General features: G+C 39.3%; 1 protein-coding gene across 5 annotated transcripts in view; it reads right to left on the bottom strand.

The window, feature by feature from the left end:
• KIAA1328 (KIAA1328 ortholog) overlaps positions 1-17,202 on the bottom strand; it is a 243,309-nt gene that overhangs the window by 204,289 nt on the left and 21,818 nt on the right. For all 5 annotated transcript variants that reach the window (XM_067530912.1, XM_067530910.1, XM_067530907.1 and 2 more), the window contains one exon: positions 10,607-10,722. In XM_067530912.1, coding sequence (XP_067387013.1) covers positions 10,607-10,722 — 116 coding nt within the window. The remainder of the gene's footprint in view (positions 1-10,606; positions 10,723-17,202) is intronic.

Here is a 17,202-nt window from a genome sequence, read left to right as displayed (position 1 = left end):
CATCTACCGGAATTGAGGCAGTACTGGGATAATGGGAAGCTTCCCTTGCTGCAGACCATAGAAAATTGAGATTTACCAAGTTAGTCATATTTTCCCTTTCCTGGAGGAAGATGAATCAAAAAATAGTCTTGGCTTGGCACTTAAACCCAAGCATAAAAATCATCTGGCTGGTTTAAAGTCATATTGTGGGATGACAACGCAGCATACTGATTTTTGCTTTTTCTGCACCTGCACTAGCACAGATGTAGACAGCCTTACCTTGTGATTCCCTGGCTTTTAAAAACAGGAGTGTTTGAGTGAGTTTTGATAGCCATGATTGTTCTATGTTTTATTCTCAATACTCGATATGTACATCCTTCAGCTAGTTCATTTTTAAAATCACTTCAGTATTTAAACTGTCACACTTATGCACAATCTGACACTGTAGAGTCATAGTTTGAATATTTCAGTTCTATTACTTTTAATTCTGTGCCGTTAATCATATTTTATTTAAGGTAAAATGTTAATCTTCTGATCTTAAAAATCATAGTACTTTACCATTTTATGGCTGCATATTAAAATAAGAATACTTGCCAATTACCTAGAGCCCTCTTTCCAGGATTAGAATGATAAATTGACAACAGGTCGGCTCAGAATATCTGCAGTACAACAGTCTCTTCTGCATGCTGCAACTGCTCTATTCACACTCCCCAGTACTTGAGCTGAAATTAACAGCTTGACTTGCCAACTTATAGCCCACTGCCTAGTATCTCTCTCAGTAGGATGATCTGATTTTAATTCCAGAACCACAGCTTAAAGAGAAATATCTTGGCTCCAAATAGCCAGCCCTAATAAATCTGCTGTAACTGTTGGCAGCTCAAAAGGGGAGCAGTTACTTAATTTGCAGCTCGGAGTCAGGGGTTCTCTGCAAGTCTATTTTGGCGACAGTGTGAAAAGAACAGAACTGGAGTGGATTACCATTTTTGGTTTCCTTTTTTTCCTGACTGTACATTTATGCTACCGAAGAATAGTTGCCATAGTACTTAACACGGCTGTAGCACTCAGATCCCTTTACAAAACCAGGTCCTATATTGCAAGCACTTCCAGACAGGGATCTTGTCTCCATACTTGTCTCCAAAGCAACCAGCAAGTTGTTCACTGTATATAAATAACAGAAGTTCCCACAAGTCTAGAACACATCAGTATATGGCTCCCACTACAATCATTAGTTTGCCCACATGCTTCTTATTCATGAAATACACCTTCTCTTCCAGTTAAACAGCTCACCACCTCCTCTGCATGCAGGTCCCTCCTTAAGACTCACTTCTTCCACAATATCCATGAGAAGGGAGATTTTTTTTTTTTAATAGAAAACTAAGGACAATGACAAATCTGTTTAATGTATTCTCTCTTCTCTGATCTTTTTTATTAGAGCTTTTGGGGTTGTGGAATTTCTTTGTCTTTGTCTTGTATAGGACCTAGCACATTATTTATTATGTGCCAGCAATGAAGAAGATTATACAAATATTAGTCCTCACTATGCCCTGGAAGATAAGTTAAGTATGATCCCAGTCTATGAAAAAGAGAAGTGAATTGAATTGCCCACTGTCACACCAGTAAGTTAGTGACAGAGCTTGCAGTGGAACTCAGGAGTTCCTAGTTCCCACTCCTATGCTCATTCCATGAGGTCATGTCTGCCACTTGGCAATGTCCTGTATAGCTGGACCCTTATTTGTTCCTGTCAACATAACTAAACATTTCAAGGTTGCACCAAAGAGATCTGCCATTGTTAGTCTATAGTCGTAAACAGACCTGCCATTTCAGCAACATGATGTCTAGATCCATCCTCAATGCCAAGATAGAGGGAGTTCACAGGGAACAAATACAGAGTGTTTTGTTTTGCTTTTAAAATAAAAGGAGTGGTCTTTTACTTTGAAACTCTCCACTTGTCATTTAGTTACGATTATTGACACTAGCCTTCCTGCACTGTTGTCTTCCTCTGCTTTTATTGTCTTAACCTAGGGCTTGATCCAGTGCTCTTTGGGGCAGGAACTTTTCTTGTGTAAACAAGTGACATCAATAATGTAACACACAATAAAGAGTAACCATCACTTTTTAATTAGCCACAGCCCTTAAACTGGTGATTTCACCAATACCTACAAGATTATGACAACTCTGTGTTTAAAAAAAACCCAACAAATTATGAGAGGATTCCATGGGCATTTCTGTTACCAAGTCTTCTATCCAGAAACTGACATCTTCTCAAACCCTGCAGCCTCTGTTCAATGGTGGTCAATTATGAGGATGGTGAACCCAAGCCCTAGTGAAGATTGTTTAAATTGATAACTTGCTTTACACATCAAAAGAGAGTTGACACCCAAAGTACTCCTCTTCATGGGGACTATCTCCTCCTCAAGGAAAATGCAATTCCCCTCCCTCCCTAAGTAAGGTATTTGTAAAAATATTTTGGAGTGACTGCTAAGGTTGAGAATGAAGTTTTACTTCATACAGCTATTTAAAGTGAGACAAACTATATCTAAAAAGTGCAGATATGCTTTTTTTTTTTATTTTCTTTGCACTTCAGGGAAGGGGGAGGGAAAAGCATCTCTGATTTGTATATTAAAGCACAAGCATCTGTCCTACTGATGATATTCTAGGGAAGCACATTAGCATAAAATTTAACGATGTCAAATAAGTGGATGTGAAATAGGGACTGCGTAAAGACACTATTTCCAAGCCTGACAGAAACATCACTGTTTAGAAATGCAAATGAAACCATTATGTTCAATAATTATATGAAAATATGAACAGTTCAGCATGTTTTCCAGCCCTGATGGCGGTTAATGGGATGTACGCTTATGTAAATAACTACTATTAAAGCTAATGCTGAAAAAAAACTAATAAATTCATACTAAAGCAACTGATTTAGTACGCTTTTAAACCCCAGCAGTGCTCACTTATTAGAAAGGAGTGCATTCTTATGTTTAGAACTCATTACTGTTACAAGTCACTGCAACTCCATCAATTACCATGCATTAATGAAAATGGGACACATACAAAAAAAATTATTGCCGCTCAGCAGTTTTCTTTAAAGACAAAATATAGGGGTATTACCATCATGGGGCCTTGAGGGGAACTTATCAGCAACATAATCTTTATTATTACAACTGTACTCCCTGTGCTATAACCCTGGGGCATTTTTTGTCCCAAGCAGGGCTAACCTTATGTAAAACTTTTGACATATTTACAAAGCAAGCAGCTGTGTTAACACCAATAAAAAGTTTTTCACTATTAAAAAGGCATTTTGTAAAAACTAAAATCTGCTCTAATATGTTAGTTGAAAAACATGGACATGGGAAAAAAAATTATTAATTTTGAAACCAAAACTTGAAGGCGTAATGAAAACAGAATTGAGTGGAAAGGGTACAGATGGTAGAGTTCTGAGATGCTTCTCTGCCTGGGTAAGTTCCACCCAGAGTTTTACTTTTACATTTTTTATGACCTCCTGGAGAACCCTGGTATTAAAACTTCCCAAGGACATTGCATATTTTTCTTTGGTTGCTCTATCTCCCTAACGTTTTTCAAAAAGTTGTTGATCGTGTTCAAACATCACAATTCTAGCTGGAAACAAATAAAGTAATATCAGCATAGCAAGGTGTCAGCTACAGAAACCCTCTGGAAATTAAAAGCTGAGATTTATCCAGTGTCTAACATTTCACAATTATCCTCTCTTCATTTTCCAATCATCCTCAGAAAATGAGATATTATTCTGGCACCTACTAGATGGTAATAAGCGCATCAAAGCTGGAAATGTCTTTCCATTAGTTTGTATTGCCTCACACCATTTAAAATTAAAGGCAGGGACTGAACAAGGTCCCAGCCCTGCAAATGACTATGTGAAAGGACTGCTGCACCCACACAAAGCCCCACTTCATGCTAGAAAAGCTTCATGCTAGAAAAGCAATTCCTCTGTGTGCAAAGCTGTATTCTAATGCCAAAGGTCACAGGATCAGGTTCTGGATCATCTCACCATAAGTGCAGCGGCAACAAGGCTACCGACTGACCTGTAGAATCCTATGCTGCAGAAAGAGAAAAAAAAATCCTGGTAAGTTAGAGCTTGTCTGTATAGTGAGTTAGTACACAGCAAGGTGGGGTGTAAATCTACAGCACACTAGCTTGCCGTGTGGACCTTCAAACTGTAGTAGGTCAAAGCATGCTACACACCTTTTAGTGCAGGGTAACCATGTCCACATATGTGCAGCTACCTAGAGCACTGTACATTTACACCTAAACTTGCTGCGCTTAACAATCACCATATACACAAGCCCTTATTCTTTTCATTTGGCATGAGCTAACAGGGTACAAGATCACCCTTGAGTACAGGTAGGTCACACAGCCCACTAGGTCAGTCAAAGTTAAATAAATATTACGATTAACTTCAGACAATGTGCTCTCCACACAGAGAGGCAGCTCCTTTCCTGAGGAACTTACAATATAAAAAGACAAAAACCAGACAAGAAGCCACTGAGAGAAACCAAGAGGATGATAGCATACAATAGCAAACTAATTTGTTCACCCCGTAAGGCTAACACGTACGGTAACAATTACAATCACTATGACAAATGTTTGGGAAAAAAACAGATCTGATTGCTTTCACCAAACCTCTCTGTCCAAAGGGAGGGGGGGAAGAGTTTGTCATCTAGACCATTAAAACTATTCCACAAGCGAAGGCCATTCTAAGGTTAAAAACAGTAAGACAAATTTGCTACTGATTAATAATAAAGCCATTCATTTTATTCTTCAAATCTAAAGTAATTACAAGCCAGAGTATGGCAAATGGATTTAGCTGAAGCCATTACGTCAGAAGACTCCTTTAAAGAAGAACAGTAATTTAAAACACTAAACTAAATAATGAACTCTCCTGAACAACAATTATTATGAGATTGATTTATTGAAAGTGCATTTAATCATGCAAGAAATGTTTAAACTTTCCAAAATAGTTAAGAGAAACTGCAACACCAATAGCAGAGCCAGCCTAATGTGATCATTACAGCTGAGGGCCTAAAGCAGACAGAGAATTTATTTAGTTTGGAACGATAAAGTCAGTCAATCTCTCTGAATCCACATTTCTAGTCAATTTGTTACAGTACAGACTTCAGCAATTAATCTCATTTACCACTTGTGCCTCCTTTTAGGAGGCCTCAATCTTTGCTTCCATTTGGGTGCAAGTGTTATCAAGTAGAATGTAACTCATAAAAGCTGCTCTGGGAGCACACAGCTCTAAATCCAGAGGGTTCAGCAACATTAAAAAATAGTTGTAATAATCCAGCCAGGTAAAGTAGCATGGTTAGTTTGCAGATAAGGTAAAACTGGCAATTTGTGCACAATCTTCCTCAAAAAACACCAGATTTTCCAGAGTGGAATGAATGAGTTTATCTGACCTACGTAGGCTTATTCTTTAGGGTGACTGCAGGTGACTTGGGATCTCACTGCTGCCCTGACAGCAAAAGGTCTATCTCAGACGATTTCAGACAATATCTATGCATGGGCACACTCTAGATCTTACTTTTGGTTCAGGATCAAAAATGGCTGGAGTAGGTGAACATTACACCTGTGCAAGATGCAACTCAGCTCCCACATCATGAAGACAGGAGTTCCGGATATCTCTTATGGAGAGTACTATACAGCCTGTGGTTTCACTACCAATGACTAGTGCTACAGGATGATGACTCACTGTCTTCAGCCATCAAAACAGTGGCTCAAAAATATCCTACTGTCAGCCTCAAGGATCACCTTAATATAGGGATGGCTTGAAACGTGTAAGAACTATATGGCCAATGTTAAAAAGCATGCAGCAGCAGCATTCACCAAGGCAGACCCCATGAAGTCCTATGCCATGGTTTTTGAATGAGGAAGAGTTCCTCCTCCTGCATCGGAAAACAGCCAGCAAAACTGTCCCATAAATTTCAGTCTGAACCCCAAAGCCATCAGCTCAGTTTCTCTCTTCTCAAAACTATGCCCATAAATTTAACAGGCAATTAACAGAGAGAAAATCTGTACCTGGAAAGGTAAAGTGCCCACATATCTCAATGGGGTATTTTGTGACTAGGATAAAATTTCAAAGAATGTATTGGTTTTTAAAGAGTATGATTTAAAGAATTAAAGCTGCAAGTCAGACTTTAAGATCCCTTGGTTCATCCTAAACATTGCAAAACCAGTGACAGACAACAAGATTGCCTTTTGTTCTAAAGATTGATTTGCAGTCTACCAGATAGAGGGATTGAATTAAGACCAAAATTTCAGCTTTAAATGGATTTCTAGGCTTTGATATGTTTAAACACTTACCATTATTTTAATGTGTAGTTTAGGAGTTCATAAAAATTTCAAAACGTGTTATTTACCCAATAGTCCTTGACTTATTCTTATATATTTAACAAGTTCCTAAATACATATAACAAGTTCCTAAATACATATATTATTTAACTGGTACTACCATTATGGTCTAGTATATAAATATTCAGGGACATTTTAATAAGCTGAGCTTTTATCCAATAGATCATAATGGTTGCTTGGAAACATTTACTAGTGGGAAGTCAATAATATCACTAAGGGAAGCAACCTTCAAAGACTGAGGCACTACAATAAAATGATACAGAATGGTGAGTTACTAATTTGTCATTTTTTCTGCTCTCCCCCACCATTATCTTATTCCCAACATCAAACATCTTATCACAGTGGCATGTATCAATATATTAGAAAGCAAAGAAACAACAAGAAAAATATCAATCAGCACTAAACAGTATAAACTATGGTCCACTCAGTTTCCTTAAGCTGAAAAATAGAAATGAGGAAAGTTATTCGTTTCCAAGTGTTTTGCGACAGTGGATTTGAACTTCAGTATTATTAGACCTAGACAAAGTGACAAAAAACCTTGACATTAGGTTATTCTAGGAGATTCCCCTCTTAAAACAACTTCTGATAACCAGTGGGTGAAATTCACTCTGAAGAGCTGAAAATGTATATATTCATCAAATACACTCTGCAACATAGCTCAATAAAGTGATGCACATTAGGTGACAGCCCATATTAGAGATTTCTTCTGAATTCCAAACAATTACAGTTATAGCCAAATGCCAAGGTTTTTAAAAACTGGTGCCTGAAGTTAGGGTTCTAAATCCGTATTTGATACATAAATAAGCAGTTTGACTTTCAAAAGTGCTGAGTACCCGGCAGCTCCCAATGAACTCCTGTAACCAGCAGAGTTTATTCTTTCCATTTCAGGTCTTTCCCTTCTTGACTTTCATCTCTTTCCTGAAAGGCCAGACAGAGGGAGGGAAAAAGAGACAGACAAGAGAACTAAGGTGTGAACTTTAGGAAGGAAAGAGAGAGGACATGACTTTCAGATGCATGTGTAAACATGCATAGCTTACCTGCATGTGCACTTACCACAGCTGTGCAATGAAATCAGGTAATTTAAAAAACAAATAGTCATTTGCACCTCTGACCATTTCCAGGAATAGTAATTAGGCATGCAAATTAGGAATGCACAATGCACAACTATCTGATAATTAGGCCTCCAAAATTTTTTGTGGGTTGGCAGAGGCTTATATACAAGAGTCCCTCCTGATTATCCTCAATTTCTTGGTTGGTAGCAACAAATAATTCTCTATATGGGATCAGAATCAGGACAGGGGAAATGGAGGAGAAGAGTCCATTTATTTTCCTTGTATCTTAAAAATTAAGACAGATTCTGTGAGATTTAGATAAGCATAATGCAGGGTAGGATCAGAAAATTCTAAATGCTGATTTCTGCTCCAAATCAGAGAATGGCCTTGAGCAAGTCACTTAACCTCTTTACAATGTTCCCTTTAGAAAAATGGGGCTAATCCTACCTTCCAAGGGTGTTGGGCAGATAATTTAGAGTTCTTCATATGCGAGAATTATAATCATAAAACTATGCACTTCTATATTAGAAATCTTGTTTTGTTAAAGGGTTTTCAGATGATGCCATATAAGAAGCTAATCTCGTCATCTTTTCAGCAAGTTAGTATTTTATATCTTGCCTTACCTAAAATAATGTTTCTATGACAATAATACTGATAGTGAAGTACCTGTTAAATTTATGTGAAACCAATCAGTAAGAAAAATAGCCTTAAGCCGTTAGTGTTAAAAACCACACATGCACACAGCACTAGGGATAAATCTTAGATTAGCTGAATTAATATTGACAAGGATTTGTTATATAAACTTCACTGCTGCTTCAAGTCAACAGATCGTCTTCTGTCGTAATTCCGTTTGTGAGATGTCAAAAATCCAGATACATTCCCAACATAAAAACTTTAAAGGAGGTCTGTAGGGTTGATGGGCAAAAAATATTTTGAATAAAGGAGAAGTGGAAAGGAGTAGTTCAGTCTTCAAACCTAGCATCAACAAAGAAACCATTTTATTTTTCTCCAAACTGATCATTTTGAACAGCGAAAAGGAGTTATTGTCAAACAAGAGATTGATTCAACCAGATTCTAATTAAGACACTAGTCCATTTCTCCCTATTCTGTGAAACTGCTCAAAGCTCAATAGAACATTGTGTGTGACCACTGCAGAGTGTGAATTCTCCTTCCATTTCTTGCATGCAACCCTGAGTCAAAATAGAATTTGGCTCATTTACACACTAGTGATAAGACACAGCCTGGTCCGCCACAATTTCCCCTGAACTTCTACACCTTAGAATTGGGCCGTTAAGTACACAGTAAAGTGCACCTCATTGAGCTAGATATTGCTTATAAGGAAATAAAGACATTTCTCTTTAAAGAGAAAGCCAAGATAATGTAGAAATTCCACAGTAGTTTCTTTCTGCTACTCAAGTTAACCCCAGGGAAGGCTAAAACTATAGCTGGTTTGATATATGCCTCTAACAGACTAGAAAGATTAGTTTGCTATTGTAGGGTACTTCTAAGTGCTCAGCTGACTACAATAGTTTGTTAATACAGAGCTAATTACATTAAGTTTCCTAAAAAAGAACAAGGTATGTCAAATTTTCAGTCTACCACTTCAGGTTTAAATTATTATATTCCTGGTACCATATATGCAAATTAACTCCCCGTGCATTTGAACAGAACTTGAAGTTGCATCGCTTTACTTGTCAAATAGCAAGAATTTGTATTCAACTTCAGTAAGCCTTTTATACAGCTCCTAGGCACTGGAACAGACTCCAAGAGATCTGAAATTAACTGATCAGAGGTATATGAAAGATTTTAAATCATTCATGTATGATGGATAACTGTTCCCACAGTTAAAATTATATTGATTTAAATTATATCCTTGTTTTATGTTTCTAGGTTTTATAGCTTTATGTAGTGTAAAATCGCATGTATTAACATTCTGCCATGTCTGCCAGACTTCCCCTGAAAAAGATGTTTATGCTTGAACAATCTATTTCTGATAAAGGTACAAAAACCAAACAAAAAGGGATATATTTTCTTCTCAGTGGCTGAGTAACAGTCATTAGCATTAATGGAAGTTACATATACATATTCCCCAATATAAATAATATTCCCCCAGAGCACACATCCCACTTAAATCCATAAGCACATTAAGATCCAAGAACTAGAACACTCTACAACAAAATCCTGACCCTATTGAAAGTAATGCAAAAGTACAAGCTGTGGTCCCACTGAAGCCACGTCTGAAGTTAGAAGAGTCTTTGCAAATGTGTTATATTTTGTGGCACAAACCCGTGTCTTAATATTTCTCAGCAACTACATCATAGTCAGCAAATCTCATCAGCCTGTATATCACTCAAATGTAAAGCAAACAATCTTTTATCAATATTAACACCACTGTATTAAACAAACCCTCTCCTATGTTCTCTATTGTGATTATCCATTAGCCTTCTAAAGGTTTAAAATAGAAAGGCTGCAGGGTAAGCACCAGTATTTGGGTAATGGAATATAAAATGGACAAAGGCTCCAACATATTTCAGAGGTCCCTTGTATGCTCAAGCTAGTTATAAACCAAGGCCCTGATCCTGCAATCTGATCCATGCAGGTGAATCCCTGTGCATGGATCTGTGCAGATCACAGTCCAACATTGGGACCCAAACATGTTTTTTCAGTTTTTAATCTGGGTCTAAATTGCATAATTTGGATCCACTGCTCCTTTTAAAAAACTTTTGGTTCCATTAATACTACTTTGCAAACCTCAGCCAGTATGAGCTGGTCAAACCCCCTGATCTCAAGGTTTATTTGATTTCAATGACTTCAGTATAAATTCTCTGGACACTGAAAGCAGTGGAAAACCGTGTGAAAGGGGCTTTAGATCTCAATTACAACAATCTAACAGGATTAAGTGAAAAAAAATCTATAACCATATTTTAATGCATAAATTCCTTATTGTCATCTGTAGTTGACAAATATCTATTTCATAGCGAAATAACATCACAGGAACAGCTGGATGGCAGTTTCAAGCTCAAGTGAACCAGCAGCACATGCTGACAAGTCATCTCTGATTGCATTTGAATGGCAGCTCATGCAGATTCATTCCCTGCTATAAATTAGAACAATTATTTCTCTGCAGTTCACTTATTTCAGACAGTAAATCCCACCACACATTGTTTTTTAAAAAAGGATATCTTCCCTTTCCTTGATGATGAGTTCATTCTGCTCCTCTAGCTGTCTGATCTTCTTCTCAAATGACTCCTGCTCAGCTCTCAGTCGCTCTTCTGTCACTTCCTTTTCCTCACTTACCCTGAAAGGATTAAGAGAGAGACCAAAGGCACTGTCAGAGCAAAATAAAATGCATGACCATGACCACAGTGCATGACTTCTGATGGCTATGTTTTCCAGGGAAACTCGGTCTGTCACAAATCCACCTTCTCTGCCTGTAGCCAATTTAGACCTTCACAGGGCAATTTCCCCCAACTCTGAAGTGAAATATACATGTGACTTTATGCAAGAAATCTTTTCAAGCAGGTGAATCTCATTGGAAAGGTGGTCGGGGGGTAGAAGGGGCTGCACAGAAACTACAAAGCAAAGACCTAAAGCTGCAATTAGATCTGTGCAGACCGACCTTTGTGACCTTAATGGAGACACACTGGGGTCCATACAAGTGCAAGAAGCCTACCTCTACAGATCCAGTTGTAGGATCAGGACCCAAGACAAAAAGAGTTTAAGAACATATTCCCATTTGTAATCTTACAAGCAAAACGTTGTTTGCACATCTTTTCCAATACTTTTATGTAATTCCTACCAAAGAAAAGGACACAGAGGAGGAAAGCAACTAATGTGGAGAAAGCTACACGACCCTGAATACACTCCAGCTCCCATTAATATGTGCTCCTATGGCTCTAAATAGAGAGAGCTCTAACACAACTAGCTACAGGAGCAGCAAACATGCTGAAGGTTGCAGGCTCAGGTTTTTCCATCTCACCAGCATTAACTGAACCTACAGCACTCAGTTCAGCTGCAGTAGCACACATAGCCTAGCTCCATGCAGCTAGCAATAGATGTCTGTACTCCAAGCAGCGTGTTGGTTTCCAGCAAGTAGAAAACAGGGAGGAGGAACCACAAAGGAAGAAAGGAGAAGAGAACAAACCATAAAAAGGAAAGCAACCATCCACACAAATAAGTCAGGAAAAGAAAGCAGAAAAGCAGATGAGAAAATGAACAGAAAAATAAAAAGTGGCAGCACTTTGCAGTGAGGGGACATACGAAGGAGGATGCTCAGCTGCTAATTTCAAGGGTGATGCTGCACCAGAAAAAGGTTGGATCAACTGATGTGAGCACAGGGCCACACTAATTTACATCAGAAGTATTCAAACTGGACAAAGCATTAGAAAATGCACTGCAGGGCACTATCCTGTATAGACCAAAGAGGACAGACCAAAAATAATGGGTTTTGGCCATTTCTACATTCTGTGCTTTGTTATTGTATTGTCTGCATTGTGTTCATGTGGTGCAGTGCACTTTTCTATTTAACACACAGCACAATGCACAGGCAGTTCAGTCTTGCTCTTCGATACATGTTGCCATGTATCTTGCCCATTAAATGACAGAGCGGTAAGCGATTTCACAAGATATGTGGCAGTATATGCTTATGTATCAACAAAGCAAGAGACAGCCCATTAAGGGAAGAAAAGATACAGAAGACAAAATTACTCACAGGAGGAGGCAAAAGAAAGGCAAGGGAAAGGAATACAAGCGCTCTGTAAGATTATGATGGATTTATGTCACATCCCATACAAGGCTCAACGAGATTATTATGTACTTATTGTTCTGCCTTCTCTTGGAAATAACATAAATGGTTTTTAGAGGTATTGGGAAGGACTTTGCTGCCAAACTGAAAAACTTTATTCAATGTCTGGTGAAAATCCTATTTCAAACCACCACAATTTTTTTTTAACTAGGGTCAGAAAGACAAACCACCTGCAAAGGGCAAGAACACTTTTATCATCACACCTCTTAATATGCACAGATTCCATGTGCTCTGTTGCCATCATTCACATGAGAAAATACATTATTATTGGCTGAGAACAAAGATAACAAACCAATAAAACAATATCAAGGTTTATTGCCACAACTGCAATCTATCTCCTTGTGCAATATACATTCAAACCCCTTGGCACAGGATTAAAAAAAAAAACCTACCCAACTCACCTCAAGATATCTCTTAAATTCAGCACAAACTTGGTAACTTTACAGGCAATTACATAAGGTCCTGCATATTTTCTACTAACAGTCTTAAAGAATGAAGATAGATTTTCAGTATGCCAGCAATGGAAGAAAATCCTATGATCATAACAACCATGTGACAGATTTGCACCACTCACTGCCAGAGTGGCGCCTCCTGCTGGTTGTCTGGGGAATAGGTCCAGGCCGATGCCCACGTCCGCACATCATCACTCTTCCTCCCTGCAGTTGGCCTTTAGCCCTTCCCACAGCGGTCCAAAACCGCAATGTCTTCTTCATGACTCAGCCCTCCAGCAAAGCCACAATCTGTGTTCCCCACCACCCCACAGGGGAAGTTTGGCTCCTCAAGAGTCCAGCCACCTTCCCTACTGGCTACTGCAGTATTTCATTTGCCACTTCCTCAGTGGCGAGTGGGGGGGAGGGGAGGAGGGACCTAGGCCCATTCACTAATCCAGGTCCTGGCCCAGGGACCCTATGGATTGCAGCCTCCTGCTGAGCCTCAAGTTCCTCTCTCTGAGACACCTCCCCCAGCCCTAGCACCTTCTCTGCCCATCCTCAGGGCCTGCCACCACCCACTCCCAGCAGTAACACTGTCTCAGGTTCTGCAGGCCTCTCAGCCTGCGAGAGACACAGCCTTCCCTCTTTGAGCTCCAGGCAGTGACTGCTCCGCTCTGCCCTGCAGCTCCTTTTATATGGGCATGCTGGCCTTCAATTGGCTGTTCCTCCCAGACTCTCTCCTATTGACCGCCTCCCACACAGCATCCCTAGGGCTGCTCTTAACCGTTTAAGTGCCAGTGTGGGGCAGACACCCCATCACAAGCCACTAGACCAGTGTTTCCCCTACGGCGAGTTGGGGGAAGGTTCTCAATGAGTCATAGGGCTCTAGGCACACACACACTTCACCCAGCCTGGTGCGAAGTGGAATCCCAAGGGTGGAGATGGGGGAGAGGGAATCTAGAGAGCGAGTCTGTCCTTGCACTCACCCTGCAGGAGTAGCTCCTATCCCACAGGGCTGGGCTCAGCACCGTACTCTGGGCCACTCAGGTTTGGCTCAGCGGAACAGACAGCAAGATGGTAAAATTTGCTGAGGACACTTAGTTGTTTCAGTTATTGAGAAATATAAACAAGTGAAAGAAACTCCAAGTAGAGTTTCTGAAGAATTGCATGATACAATGGTACATGAAATTACATACGGTAAGCAGACAAAAATGCACATGGGAAAACAGTAGGATATAATTATTATTTGGAAACATCACAACAATATCAGAGACAAAAGAAGCCTCTACACCAAACAGCCTTCATTTTAAAGTGGGGGAGGGAGAAGAGGGAATAACATAGAGAAGTTTTTTTAATTATTGTTTCACTTCCCATGAGCACCATGGAAGAAATTATCCTTAGGGAAGGACTTGAATGCAGAGAGGATGGTGATTTGGTAAACCAGAAGGGAATGATATTCCATACAAACAGGGTCATGTGAACTGTCAGGTGAGTTGGAGATATGAAAAAATAATTGGATAAGTTCATGGGAGATAGGTGCATCAATGCCTACTGGCCAAGATGGTCAGGGAAGCAACCCAATGCTCTGGGTGTCCCTGAGCCTCTGACTGCCAGATGCTGGGCTGGACAACAAGGGTTGGGTCACTTGATAATTGCCCTCTTCTGTTCATTACCTTTGAAGCATCTGGCACTGGCCACTGCCAGAAGACAGGATATTGGGTGAGATGGATCATTGACCTGACCATTCATATGTTCTTATGAACAACTTGGCAATGGCCAACCTCAACGATAAGTACACTACCACTGTACTAAACTGGATAGGCAGCTCCACACAGCTGTGTACTGCTTAATGGTTGCCATCCCTACACCTCACCACAAAATCCACAAATCAACTGTAGTAATACTCCCCAGCAGTTAACATCTGCATGTCACACATCCAATTAAACCTTATCCTGCATGTTGCTATAGCTCTATGGTCCACAATCCAGTTGTGTCACCATCAATACTTGCTACTGAGGTGTATGATAGAATGGTAGACCTGGAAGGGACCTCAAGAGATCTTCTAGTCCAGTCTCCTGCACTTAAGGCAGGACTAAGTATTATCTAGACCATCCCTGATAGGTGTTTGTCTAACCTGCTCTTACAAATCTCAAAGGACAGAGATTCTACAACCTTCCTAGGCAATTTATTCCAGTGCTTATCTACTCAGACAGTTGGGAAGGTATTTCTAGTGTCCAACCTAAATCACCCTGGCTGCAATTTAAGCCCACTGCTTCTTGTCCTATTCTCAAAGGTTAAGGAGAACAATTTTTCTCCCTCCTCCTTCAAGTATGTTTTATGTACTTGAAAAGTGTTATGATCCCACTCAGTCTTCTCTTCTCCAGACTACAGAAACCCAATTTTTTTAATCTTCCCTCATAGGTCATGTTTTCTACACATTTAATCATTTTTGTTGCTGTTCTCTGGACATCACTCCTGAAATGTAGCACCCAGAACTGGCCACAATAGTCCAGTTGAGGGCTGATGAACGCAAAGTAGAGTGGAAGAATTACTTCTCATGTCTTGCTTACAACACTCCTGCTAATACATCCCAGAATGATGTTTGCTTTTTTTTTTTTTTTTTTTTTTTTTTTTTTGGGGGGGGGGGGGGGGGGGGACAACAATGTTACACTGTTGACACATATTTAGCTGGTGATCCACTATGACCCCCAGACCACTTTCCACAGTACTCTTTCCTAGGCAGTCATTTCCCATTTTGTATGTGTGCAATTTATTGTTCTTTCCTAAGTGGAATACTTGGCATTTGTCCTTAGTGAATTTCATCTCATTTATTTCAGAGCATTTCTCCAGTTTGTCCCGACCATTTTGAATTTTAATCCTATCCTCCAAAGCCACTTGCAACCCCTTCCAGCTTGGTATCATCCGCAAACTTTAAGTGTACTCTCTATGATGCCATTATTTAAATCATTGATGAAGATCATGAACAGAACTAGATCCAGAACTGAACCTTGTGAGACTCCACTCGATATGCTCTTCCAACTTGACTGTGAACCACTGATGACTACTCTCTGGGAATGGTTTTCCAACCAGTTATACACCCACCTTATAGTAGGTAGATCTACGTTTTGTTTTTCTAGTTTATGAGATGGTCATGCAAGACATTATCAAAAGCCTTACTACAGACAAGATACACCGTATCTACTACTTCCCCCCATCCACAAGGCTTGTTAACCTGTCAAAGAAAGCTATTAGGTTGGTTTGGCACAATTTTTCTTGATAAATCCATGATGTTACTTACCACCTTTTTATCTTCTATGTGTCTGCAAACTGATTGCTTAATTATTTATCGTTCCAGGTACTGAAGTTAAGATGACTGGTCTATAATTCTACAGATTATCCTTATTCCCCTTTTTATAAATGGGCAAATATAGTGCCATTTTCCAGTCCTCTGGAATCAATCCAGTCTTCCATGATTTTTCAAAGACACTCACTAATGGCTCAAATATCTCCTCTGAGTATTCTAGGATGTATTTCTTCAGGTCCTGGTGACTTGAAGACGTCTAGCTTGTCTAAATAATTTTTAACTTGTTTTTCCCTATTTTAGCCTCTGATCTTACCACATTTTCACTGGCATTTACGATGTTAAGATGTCCATACATTACTACACTTTTTGGTGAAAAACAAACTTTTGGTGAAAAGAGTCATTTAGCACTTCTGCCATTTCCACATTTTCTATTATTGTTTTCCCCCCTTGTTGAGTAATGAGTCTACCCTGTCCATGGTCTTCCTCTTGCTTCTAATGTATTTGTAGAATGTTTTCTTGTTATCCTTTATGTCTCTAGCTAGCTTAATCTCATTTTGTGCCTTGGCCTTTATAATTTTGTCCCTACATACCTGTGTTATTTGTTTATATTCATCCTTTGTAATCTGACCTAGATTCCACTTTTTGTTGGTCTCTTTTTTTGAGTTTCAAATCATTGAAGACCTCCTGGTTAAGCCTAGGTTGTCTCTTGGCATACTTTCTATCTTTCCTATGCAGTGGCATAGTTTGTTCTTGTGCGCTTAATAATGTGTCTTTGAAATACTGCCAACTCTCTTGAACTGTTTTTCCCCTTAGACTTGCTTCCCATGGGATTTTACCTACCAATTCTATGAGTGTGTTAAAGTCTGCCTTCTTAAAATCCATTATCTTTATTGTGCTGTTTTCCCTTCTATCATTCCTTAGAATCATGAACTATCATTTCATGGTCACTTGAACCCAAGCTGCCTTCCATTTTCAAATTTTCAACCAGTTTCTCCCTAATTGTCAAAATCAAATCTAGAATAGCCTCTCCTTCTAGCTTTCTCTACCTTCTGAAATAAAAAATTGCCTCCAATACACTGCAAGAACTTGTTGAATAATCTGTATCCTGCTGTGTTATTTTCCCAACAGATGTCTGGGCAGCTGAAGTCCCCCATCACCACCAAAGTCCTGTGCTTTGGATGATTTTTAGTTGTTTAAAAAAAAGCTTCATCCACCTCTTCTTTCTGGTTAGGTGGTAAG

The sequence above is a fragment of the Emydura macquarii genome, unplaced genomic scaffold (assembly GCF_026122565.2).
Source record: "Emydura macquarii macquarii isolate MOO-44397 ecotype Brisbane River unplaced genomic scaffold, CSIRO-AGI_Emac_v2 contig_3114, whole genome shotgun sequence".
Lineage (NCBI taxonomy): Eukaryota > Metazoa > Chordata > Testudines > Chelidae > Emydura > Emydura macquarii.
Note: the sequence above shows the minus strand (reverse complement) of the source record. Positions and strands in the feature narration are given on the sequence as shown.